Below are 12,784 nucleotides of genomic sequence, written 5' to 3' on the forward strand. Positions count from 1 at the left end.
TTCCAGTAAAGAAAACAAACAAAAAAACCTTGACTAGTATTCAAAAGAAAACAACATAACATTGGAGAAAAGCTACATGATTTTCTTATTAAATATTTGGCAGAAATACCTTTTACTTATGAATTATTAAAAACACATGTGTTTCAGAAATAAAACAGGAATTTTAGAGCTGGAGGGGGTGTGTCTTTAAAGAACTAAGTCAATTTTAGTTGGGAAAACTGAGGCTTAGAGAAGAAGCAAAGTGATTTGCTCAAGGTCATATAGCTGGTTTTTCTCAAGACTAAATTCCAAATTCTCTGGTCTTGAATTTCCAATACCATGCCTTCTACCAGCAACATTCTTTTCTATTACATATAATGCCTCTCCTAGTCAGTAATGCATTAAAGTCAACATTTGGGGAAGGTTTTATGCTTTCTTTAAACGCACTGAGACAGTAAGAATCTGGGTCCATTGGAGTCAAGTTACCAGTACTACCTGGTGACTAGACAGCTTGCTGGGGAGACTGCCTCTGTACCTAACTATAGGCTTAGCAGGACTCCTACTCCAACAGGTGTCTTACACTATTTCACTTTCCAGGATCAAATATTCCTGAGGCCCAACAAAACAGAACATTCTCTTGTAATCAAGCAAACACATCATCCTTTCTCAGAAAGGGAGAAATCAAAGGGTGTACATTCCATCATCATTGCCCTTTTCTCCTACAACCACTACAAAAGTAAGAAAACTTTAAAACAAGAGGTTTCTGGCTCTCTCAGATATATACACAAAGGCCTTTTCCAAGATTCAGTGTCTGCCTAATAGGAACTAGTCCTCACTTTTGGAAATTCAGTTTTAAAAAAGGACAGGAAGTATTGGATTCTCATAGTCAAAAGTGTTTGAAAAGAAAAAATCTGAATCTAATTAGCTTTTACCCACCATCTCACTGAGGCCAGGAGGAGTACAATGCCCCAGAGGGTCATACGAATAGGGGGAAAAACATTTCATTGCTCATTTATCTAGCCAGCTGCCCTATGACAACTATACTCCAAAGATCTTGAATCACTGGGGTGTAGATTACAAGTTAGAAGAATGGAGGGAAAAACCTTCCAACAACCAAAAAAGCAATCTAGTCTTAGGAAACTAGTAGAAGATCTGGTCTTAATGGCCCCAGTGCTTACCCAAGGCCCCAAGTTCAACAGCTCTGAGGGGAAAATACAGCTCCATCTGCTCTTCATTTTTACCTTACCTCTGGCTATATCCATCTTCTTTGCTCCCATCATGCCCAAACCTTGCTCTTTTTGGCAGGGATCACTGGGACTTAGGCATTTACTAATAGTCCACCATATGGAGCCATAAGCTAGTTCCCTGGGAGGTTAAAGAGAAAGCAGGAGACAGTTTCCACTCTCTAGTTGTAACTATAGAAACATGAGTAGCTTCTAAGAATTTACTGTATAAGCCTGACAACTCTAATGCAGAGCAAAGCATAAACACCAATGCCTGATGGATGCATAATGAGTAAGGTCCATTGTTCCACATGATAATAGATAATCACAATTACTTCTTTCTGCATTTGAAAGGACACAATTCCTTTACCCTATGAAGTCTTGTGAATTTAACAATACAACACTGTGATACTTTTCAGGTCTTATACTTTAAATCTATCTTGCTTACTGCTATCAGATCTTTACAGAATCCTGAATTTGAACCATCATTTCCCTCCTCAAAAGTCTTTAATAATTTCCTGGTAGTCAAGGCTTTCTGTACCAACTTAATTTTCCATTCTTATCTTCTAGTGCTCCCAAATAACAATCTTCCATTTGGGCCAAAATGCTCCTAAACAAGTCTTGCACACTCTGTCTCCACACCTTTGCTCATAGCACTCTCCCACACAGGATTCAGTTTCTCATGTCCCTTTCCGTATCTGATCCAAATCTATCCTTTTTAAAAAATATATGTTTTTATTTATTTTTAGAGAAAGGGGAAGGGAGAGGGAGAGAGAGAAACATCAATTGGCCGCGTCCTGCATGCCCCCTACTGGGGATTGAGCCAGCAGCCCAGGCATGCGCCCTGACCGGAAATTGAACCTGAGACCCCTGGGTGCACAGGCTGACACGCTATCCACTGAGCCATACCAGCCAGGCCATTATTTATAATATTCTTGAGTTTCACTTCCAGAGAATTCTGTGATATTATTCTTTTGGTATTGAATGCTATAAAGAACTTGGAGGTAAGCTTAATTTTCATTCTCATGTAAGTGATTACCTTTTTGCCTCTAGATGGTTGAAGAATTCTTTCTTTATCCTTAAAGTTTCATAAATTTACAATGATACATCTGGCCAGATTTTCTTAGAATACACTATACTCTTAAAATTAGCAGATTTTTACTTGATTTAGGAAATCTTATTGTGTTACACAGTTTTGTAATTCTAAAAACTAAAATTGAAGTTATATATGCACTAGCAAATAGTTTCTCAAGGCTTACAATGAAAAATGTCAGTCCTCTGTTCCCTCTCCTCTCCATTTTCTGTTACCCAGAAGCACCCACTTTCAATTCTTTTTTGCAGATCCATTTAATATATATGCATTTCTAATAACATTCTTATAATGATATTTCTTAGTTTTCTCACTTCAGACCTCATCTGTTGATTTCCCACTATGGAAGATGAGGATTTGTCTTTCTTTCATCACCAGCCCTGCCTCTACCACATACACCCATACTTCCTGTTTCACAACAATGTACTAACATTACTGAAATGTACACTTAAAAATGCTTAAGATAGTGCCCGGCTGGGCGTGGCTCAACGGTTGAGTGTCGACTTAGGATCCAGGCGGTCAGGGTTCGATCCCAGGTCAGGGCACATGCCCGGGTTGCGGGCTTTGATCCCCAGTGGGGGACGTGCAGGAGGCAGCTGATCAATGACTTTCTTATCATTGATGTTTCTCTCTCTCTCTCTCCCTCTCCTTTCCTCTCTCTGAAATCAAGAAAGATATATTTAAAAATGTTTAAGATAGTAAATTTTATGTTGTGAGTTTGTCACCATTTTTTTTTTTTAAAAAGGAAGTTCTATAACATTGTCAGAAAAACAGTGCTGCTCCCTGTTTTCCCCACAGCTGCTTTGCCCCACTCCTATGCAGGATTTGACTCTACCTTGGCAAAAAAAGACACAGGGAAAAGCTAAGCTTGTGTGGTGAAGGAAAGTCTTCATTCTATCTCACGGGAAAACATTCACATACTTTTGTTAATTTCACACAGTATAATCTAGTTTTCATTCCCTCTTTCCCATCCACTGGGTGGTTTTATTTTGTTTTAAGACAAGAAGAATTGCCAAGAAGAAAAACCCTAGGGCTTACTTCTGCAGGATGGATCCCTTAATGACCAGCTCTTCATCCAAGTCTGCTTCATTAGCCATGAAGAGCAGCCTCCTTCCTGTGCTGTCCACTCCAATGAAGTCACGCTGCTCCACTGAATCATTCAAAAGAAGGAAAATCAAACAAAGTCAGGGGATGGGGCACTTGCTCACATTTCTCTTGGAACTAAATATAGAATTGAGTGTTATATAGCACATACTCATTACAATGTTTAAAACACAGGCAGTCAAAATTTTTTTATTGTTCAGGATATTATTAGAGTAACTGTGAATTTTAAGTAAGTTCTGTAAATTAAAGTATTGTGTCAATGTAATTTCCTATTTTAAGAGATCTGTCCTTTTTTGGGGGGAGTAGAGAATGAAGGGAAAGGATACATATTCGTGTATTTAAAGGCAAAGGGAATGGTGCCTGCAACTTATTCACAAATAGCTCAGAAAAATAATAATTATATATACATTGTGTATGCATATGATATCTCTTGAATATATAGTATGAGAGAGAATGATAAAGCAAATACTAACATTTTGGGGAATTTGGGTGAAGGATATATAAGTTCTTTATACTATTCTTGTAACCATTCTGTAAATTTGAAATTATTTAAAAAATAAAAAGCTAAGGAGGTGACAGATATGTTAGTGTGTGGTAATCACTTCACAATGTCTACATTTACCAAAATGTCACCTTGTAAACCTTAAATATATATAATTTTTACTATAAATAAATAAATAAATAAATAAATAAATAAATAAAAAGTTTAAAAAAAGAGGGGCCATCAAGGTATAACCAATTAAGTGGATGAACCACAAGCCTACCACATGGCACAATAAGAAAGTACAAGGAAATCTTTCTTTGCAAGCAATCATCTAGGTCTGCTCACTGTGAAAATGGAAATAACATTATTTAAGGACATCCACATTCAACCAACATTAACTATATGTCTACTATGCACTAGATTTTTTTTTGGTTAATCCTCACCAGAGGATATTTTTTCCATTGATTCTAGAGAGAGTGGAAGGGAGGTGGGGAGGGGGAGAGAGAGAGGACAGAGAAACATCAATGTGAGAGAGCCACATCAATTGGTTGCCTCCCACACATGCCCCAACCGGGGCGGGGAACCTGCAACCCAGGTATGTGCCCTTGACGGGGAATTGCACCCGAGACCCTTCATGAAGTGCATGGGCAGATGCGTCAACCACCGAGCCATGGCAGCCACGTCTATGCACTAGATTTTATGCTGTGTATGGGATCATTTAAAGAAAATATTAAATTGTACATTTAATGTTATCTGGTAGATGGAGATTTTGCAGGCTGCCTTATTACTGCTGTTTTCTGCGCTACATTTCTTCACCCCAACCACATTATAAGCTCTTCAAATAAAGGCTTATAATTCCTTTAGATATAAATCCAATACAGTATTGGACACTTAACAAAATCTGCTAAGATCTATAGAGTACCTATCTATAGCTTACAAGAGCATTTTCACATAGAGGCTGCATAGCATATAGTTAAGAGAGCCTTTGAAGCCAGACCACTTGGGTATGAATACCACTTACTGGGTGTATGTCTTTGAGCAAGATACTAAACCTCTCTGTTCCTCAGTTTCATTTGTAAAGTGGGGATAATAACAGTGCCTACCTCAAAGGCTTGTTATAAGGACTAAATAAGTTAATACATGCTCTCATTTGATCCTCACAAAAATCAAATAAAACAATGACTTAACACCTCTTTGAAAAGGAGAAAGTGAAAGTTGAATTTGGGGAAGAATGTTATCTCTAAAGATGAATTTATCCGCCTCCTATTGACAGGTAATGACTACCATATAATTAATCATGCTTCCTTGTTGCCTTTAGCTGCCTCTATATCTAGAACCAAATGTATTACTCAAGTGTATAATGTGTTTAGCTCAGGGGCTAAAGCATTCATTTCTTTGGATGGTCTCTGGTCATCTTATTATCTGTAGTGTTTGAATATGAATAGGGAGAAGCCATCATAAAAAGTCATGTTATTTTTTTCAATATCTAAGATGAGTGAACTCCAAAGAAAGAAGGGTAAATAATGCCAACTTGAAGGTAACTTTTATAGAGACTTTCAATCAAAGCTAAAAACTGCAAAGAATTTCAAATGCTTTGACATATATCAATTCATTCATTTATCTATTACATGGAAACTTGAGAGCATAACAAAGCCTGCAAAGGTCTGATGATGAACCAGTATTTTATTTTATTTTATTTTATTTATTTTTTTAAATATATCTTTATTAATTTCAGAGAGAGGAAAGGAGAGGGAGAGAGAGAGAGACAGAAACATCAATGATGAGAGAGTCATTGATCAAGCCCACAACCGGGCATGTGCCCTGACCGGGAATCGAACCCTGATCGCCTGGATCCCAGGTCAATGCTCAACCGCTGAGCCACGCCCGGCCGGGCTGAACCAGTATTTTAAAAAGAAACACAGAGATGTTATTTTTGGATATAATTTGGAGTGCTTACCCTATCCAAGTCCTTAGGCCCACAAAAACCTTGAATTATTGAATGTCCTGGGAGCAATAATTTTCAACAAGTCCTTTTTCCAGTTATGATGCCCTTCAATCACATTCCCCTCACTCTCAGGCCCCACTTTTTCTACTTGCTTCTTGGTAGCTACTGTAGTAACAGGGGTCTCAGAATATGATACAAATTATAGGAACTTGAAAATGTCTCTGTTCTGCTTTAACAAAGTGAATTCCACTTTGAGAGCAGAGCAGGTAACTAGAATACTCATCCTAGGAAGAAAGACCACACAAATAATGTTAAGACAACAGTTAAAACTATGAAGTTCCATTTTTAAAAATTCCGTCATATTCAACTATTCATATTTTGAAGTTGTTTTTTACTTCTTTGAACCCTTCTGTTTCCTCTATAGTCATTTACTTATCCATTTATTCATTCAACTAAAAAATATATTTGTGCACCTCCCCTGTGACAGGCATTATGTTTGCTATGTGGAGAGAGGCCCAAGTGATTAAAAAAAAAGTGAGGGCGGCCTCTAGCTAACAACTAGTTAGAAACTGAGATTCTCTGTCCAACAGTCCTTAGGGAACTGAAATTCTACCAACAAACAAGTAAGCTTAGAAGAAATCCTTTTCTAGTTGAGCCTTCAGATGAGACGTCAGTCCTGGTTGACACCCTGATTTCAGCCTTGCAAAACACTTTTGGAAAATTATATCACTCTTTAAAATTATGAGAATATAAAACCTTGATAAAAATGAAAACTAAATTAAAAAAAGAAAGCCCAGGTTATGGTGTTGGAAGGCATGGGCTCAAGTTCTGATTCTACCACTTATCACTGATGTGGTCTTGAACAACTATTCACAAAATGCTATTAGGCCACTAATGGATATAAAAACTTGGTAAATAACAAAACTATCTAGTTCCATTCACTGGATTTTAGTTTGAGAGCAAATCTTGATTATCTCTGTTTCCCATATAGGGCTTAGTTTAGCACAGATAATATGTATAGTATGTCTTAAATGCAATGACTATAACAAAATGTAATGCATTTGACCCATCCAGCGTGGCTCAGTGGTTGAGCATCGACCTAGGATCCAAGAGATAGCGGTTTGATTCCTGGTCAGGGCACATGCCCGGGCTGTGGCTTTATCCCCAGTGGGGGGGTGCAGGAGGCAGCCAATCGATGACTCTCTCATCATTGATGTTTCTATCTCTTTCTCTCCCTTTCCCTTCCTCTCCCTGAAATCAATAGAGATATATTTTTTAAAAAAAGCATTTGTAGGTCAGGGATCTGATTTCATACTCACTACCCCGTTTGCACATAAGTAAATTGCTTACCTCTTTTTAAATATTGTGTTTTAAAATATATTTTCCTATAACATTAAATTGCTCCCTGTATTTTGCACATTGCGACTGATGAATTCTAGGTACATTTGAACAGACTTTTGTATATTGTTTCCTCAATCACAAGAATTTCAGTTTTGGCTCTGGCCAGTGTGGGTCAGTTGGTTGAGTGTCATCCCAGTCAGGGATGCTGGTTCGATTCCCAGTCAGGGATGCTGGTTCGATTCCCAGTCAGGACACATGCCTGGGTGGTGGGCTCGATCTCCAGTAGGGGGCATGTAAGGGGCAGCAGGTTGATGTTTTTCTCTTACATTATGTTTCTCTCTCTCTCTCTCTCCCTTCCTCTCTCTAAAAAATAATAATAATAATAATAATTTCAGTTTTGAATATGCAGGGATTTCAAATCACTTCTGTTGGATATAATTAGGAAAAAAGGAGCAGGGGGGAGAGTGAGAATTTAGAAAATAGATCAAGCAGAAGCCCAAGCAGGAGTAGAAGTTTTTTTGCAGTACAGCTTTAAGAAAAATGAAGGAAGCTGAAGCAAAAGAAACACAGGCTCAGAACTGCCTACCAATATTTGTTAGTGCAGAGGGAGCTAAGTTGATTGAGAGGTGACAGCCAAGTGACAGCTTTCACTTGTGTGATTCTGACATACACTAATATATACAGATTCTAGTCTGGATTAAGACTATATAACTCTGAGAACTGGAGAGGAATTTGAGAAATACTACTACAGTAAACTGGGTTAAATAAAAGTTTCCTGTAATTTTTTTCATTTCAAATATCCCAAGAGACACAGTGGAACTACAGAGATAACAGTTAAAAATTTGTGTCATAAAATCATAATAGCACAAAACATCTGCACAGAGGAATATACCAAAAAGACAAGCCCCTTAATAAACATGTTATCTGTAACAAAGCAAAAGTAAATATACTATGTTCTCACTGAAATTGAGGAAAAAAGGAAATCTTGAAGTTCCTAACAAGCAAGGGATGCTAAATGGGAATTAATGATCTTTACACATCATTGCAAGTTTAAGATATATATGTTTTATAGTATCACTGATATTCTCTTTATATAATGTGTTAGCTTTACTGTTTGATTTTTGTGACTGCGAAGATTACATATACGAGGCTTTCATTGGTTCTCTCAAGATCACAGTTTCTATCCAATTTTTCCCTTCAGGTTTCAGGTTTCTCAAAATGTCCTATGATTAGGGAGGGTCTAATGAACACTTGTCTGCCTACCCTTTAGCTAGAGATATTATATAAGTTCCCCCTGCCCCCATTTATATGGGCCTTGGTACCTAGTTCTGCGCTTGGCATAACACATACCCAGTAACTGTATTAAACTGATCTGTTGTCCCATTCACTCAATAAGTAATACTCAGCAATGACGGAACAATGGCTAAATACTGACAAGTGGCAGATTTTATATTTCAGTTGGGTACCCAATGCTGCAACCATCAGTACATAGGATCTGCCAGAGTTTATATACCCCATTTCCCTGCACAGCTTAGCTGAGTTTCTGGGTCCCTCTTACACCTCTAAGTCATTCAATCTTTTTTTCTGAGAAGTTGATACCTAAAAAAGGCTTTAGAAAGCACAGCCCGTTTGAATCACCAGAAAAAGTTACATGTGACCCTTCCAAAGAGGCCTGACTAGACATTTAGGCTGTCGCTATTAATTTCCCTATAAACCGATAAGCTATAATGCAAACAAAACCATTTTGATATATTGTGGCCTTTAAAGGATTGCCATTTTACATAAAATATAAAAAATTCCCTTCCAAAACAACATAGAATGCTCGCAAAATTATTAAATGTGATTTTTTAGGCTACAGGACCAAATTACTTCCAATAGGAGTATTTCTAAAATACATGTGAAAGTGATAATGATGATAGGAATAGCAATTACGATTTATTAAGCAACTACTATGTCTCAAGGAGTAAACAGAATGCTTTACAAACACCTTGTTTCTCACAAAAAAATCCTGAAAGGATTCAGTTGCACTTTACAGCTTCAGCTCAAGATGGTTAGATAACTTGCCCAATATCATACAGTTTGGGGGGCATTGAAAGCTACACAGTCTGAAGTCTAGAGCTTGTGCTCTTAACTGCCATGCTACAGCAGTAGGTGTTTATTTTAAAATCTTGAAAACATTTCTAAACATAAATTAATAGACAATGTAGTATCAGCCTACAAAATCATTATAAATTTGTGCTCTTATAATACCCATGCATGAATCCAACAACAGCTCAGACTCACAGTTTTAGGATTTAAACTGCTAGGGCTTGAATCTACTTTCTCTTACTTGGGGGCAAGAAGAGCTGCCTTTATAGGCAGATCCCTCAATCATTCAGTAATATCTACTGACTGCTCACCATGGGCCATAACTGGGCCAGATCCCGGAGATAAAGAGAACAAAACAGACATGATCCCTGCTTTCATGGAGCTTACAGTCCAGTAGAGGAGAGAGTAAATAAGAGGGCAGGGCTACCATATACAGGCAAATAACAGGATATAATTTCACATTTGAGGATCAAGGAAGGCCTCGTTCAGAGTCTAATTTGAAGGCTAAGCTGGTTTTAGAGTGTGTGTGTTGTGGGAGAGGAGAGGATGGAGAGCATTTCAGGCAAAGAACATGTGTAACAGCATGCAGCAGGAAAAAAATAGTCCAAAAACCCAAACATGAATTTGATCCTGCCTTCCTCAGTATCTACTGAGTGGCAAATGGGAAATAGATGGCTCCTAAACATCTAGTCACAGCCATACTCCTATAAGTCAGTAAATGGTGATTTGGGAAACTCGGACCTAGTAGCCAAGAAACAGACCAAATACACAGTCTGAGAAATTTAGGATTCTTTAAAAAAATGCTTATCACTAAAATGCATAGCATCCCATGGGAGGAATTCAAAACCCAGGTTATTTAGGTGAAAGTTTAGTCTTCAAATATAACAAAATATAGAAAATTAGAAGTTTGAAATTTCTTGTTAAGAATGAAAAATCTTGCCCGGCTGGGCGTGGCTCAGCGGTTGAGCATCGACCTAGGATCCAGGGGATCGAGGTTCGATTCCCAGTCAGGGCACATGCCCAGGTTGTGGGCTTGATCCCCAGCTGGGGGTGTGCAGGAGGCAGCTGATCAATGACTCTCTCATCATTGATATTTCTATCTCTCTCTCTCCCTTCCTCTCTCTGAAATCAATAAAGACATATAAAAAAAAAAAGAATGAAAAATCTTTCTAAAACACAAATCAAATTATGGCATTCTCTTGTTTAAAATTCCTCAGTAACTCCTCACTCTTTTGGGGATAAAGTTCAAGCTCTTTAGTATGATCCCTGTTTCCTCTCCACTCCCATTTCCTGCTTCCCTGCCCTCCATGCTCAAACTCTAGTTAAAGAGCAAGTTACCAGTATACATCATGCTTTTTCAAAGAGGATGATAAAAGAGCCAGCTTAAAGGAACTTCCACTGGCCAGGTTGCGACAACTTAAGCATCAAAACACTTTAAAATGGATGGGCAGATAGATAATAGTTACAGTTCATTTAAAATAAAATTGTAAAAGGCTATGCATTTATGATGATACCTAAGAGATAAAAGCTAACATAAAATGTACTAAAACATTCTAATACCAAGAAGAGTAACTCTAACAGGGTATTTGATTTTTAAAATTATTATAAATAGAGGAGAATATTAAAAATTATATTTATAAAATGTACATCTGTTTATAAAGTTTGGATATACAGTGTTCCTATCTGTGTAAGCTGAAAAGGTTGAATACAGGGAATTATGAGTAAGCAAACCAGACCGTGCAAAAGTAAAAAATATGTCAAGAATGAAAGGAATGCCTGATATGAGGATTATACATAATAATAAGGTAGAAAGGGGATCCAACAATTAATCTGCACCAGTGATCACCTGAAACAAAAAGCAACTAGAAAGAAGTTTCAATGCTATCATCCAAAATTGTAAGTTAACCAAATGCCCTAAAGCATAAAGAAAGCTAAAAACACAGACTAGATTACTCAAGTCCTAGAAATGAAAGTTCTAAGTGGCTCTATTAATAGTAGGATACTAATAAGCCCTGGTAATTGTAAGAGACTACATCAATTATATAATGATAGGACAATGGGTTACATAATGCTGGATAAGCAAAATCTAAAGAACTCATTATTCCTGGGAAAAACTCCAGGGTAAAAACACATCATTCCAGGAAAAACTAAAACCTAAAAAGTATGATCTTACAAAGCTTTTTGGTCATAAGTTCAGTTATTAAAAGTAGTCCAGTCACAGAATCAGTGGCTCAGGTTTGAAATATCCTAGGAAAAGCAATAAGGAACTATGCTTTAACCAAAATCAACTAGTCAATAACCCAAATTCTATAACCTTGAGTGACTAGAGTATTTTTCCTTTTCTTTTTGGTCTATTAAGATTACTATAACTCTTTGAAGATTAAAAAAAAATTAACCTACTACTAGAATCTTAGGAAAATATAAAGATAAGTGTGTTGTAATTCTAAGAAGACAAAGCATGGCTAATGACTATCTTATTTATTTAGGGTGATTGGACCATTCAAAAGAATCAACCATAATACCTTTGTAATAGTAATTCTAATTGCTTAAAGGTATCTAGTTAAATTTGCAATCAAACTTTAAATGTTTTTAAAAACTTGTTTTAAAATTAAAATTTTACTTTTTAATCCTCACCTGAGGATATATTTTCCATTGCTTTTCAGAGACAGTGGAAGGAGAGAGAGAAACATTGATGTGTCATCAATTGGTTGCCTCCTGCACACGCCCTGACGGGGGCCGGGGATCGGGTCTGCGACCAAGGTACGTGCCCTTGGTTGGAATCAAACCCAGGACCCTTTAGTCTGCAGGCCAATGCTCTAACCACTGAGCAAAACCGGCTAGGGCTAAAATTAAGTTTTTTGATTCTTAGATATATGCACTGGATTACTTGAGCCTCAAACACAATGCAAACAGTTCTGAATGCTCTGCTCTGCATACAAAAGCCTCATGGACCTTACAGAATCTAATCAATAGTTATAAACCTCTTCAAGTCAGCTACTGTGTCTTATTGGACTTTACATCATCAACTGCTAGCACAGTGCCTGCACTGAGTCAGTTTTCAATAAATGCTTCTTAAGAGAAAGTATGAATGACAATAATAATTATAAAAACCCAACAAACAAATCACACTCCTGTCTCCTTACCTGCTTTTTTTTTCCCCTTTTGACCTGGAACTGGTTCTATGCCATCTTGACCTTTTCTCATTAACATGGCGAGTGAAGCATCATGAGCTCTGAATAGGTCCACAACCTCATGTAAGGCAACATTTGTTATTAGATCACAGCTCAGGACCAGTACATCTGTCTGTCAAAAGAAAAAGGGGAAAGTCAATATCACAAAGGACAATGGATCACACAAATCATCACGGGATAAATTACAATGGCTTAGAAACATGCACTTATTTTCAAACCTTTTTTATAGTAGTAAAATAAGTAAAATAAATGGAGTTATTTTAACTGAACTGTACTGAGGGCGAGAAAAATTTTTTTATGCATGGATTTATTAAGTCATTCATTCATCAATTTACTAAG

At 37.2% G+C, this 12,784-nt stretch overlaps 1 protein-coding gene across 2 annotated transcripts in view; it reads right to left on the reverse strand.

Moving 5' to 3' along the window:
- EIF2B3 (eukaryotic translation initiation factor 2B subunit gamma) overlaps positions 1–12,784 on the reverse strand; it is a 65,964-nt gene that overhangs the window by 33,588 nt on the left and 19,592 nt on the right. For both annotated transcript variants that reach the window (XM_081145168.1, XM_081145167.1), the window contains exons 4-5: positions 12,398–12,557; positions 3,331–3,442 (exon numbers count right to left, since the gene is read on the reverse strand). In XM_081145168.1, coding sequence (XP_081001294.1) covers positions 3,331–3,442; positions 12,398–12,557 — 272 coding nt within the window. The remainder of the gene's footprint in view (positions 1–3,330; positions 3,443–12,397; positions 12,558–12,784) is intronic.

This window comes from Miniopterus schreibersii, assembly GCF_964146895.1.
Source record: "Miniopterus schreibersii genome assembly, chromosome: 8".
NCBI lineage: Eukaryota > Metazoa > Chordata > Mammalia > Chiroptera > Miniopteridae > Miniopterus > Miniopterus schreibersii.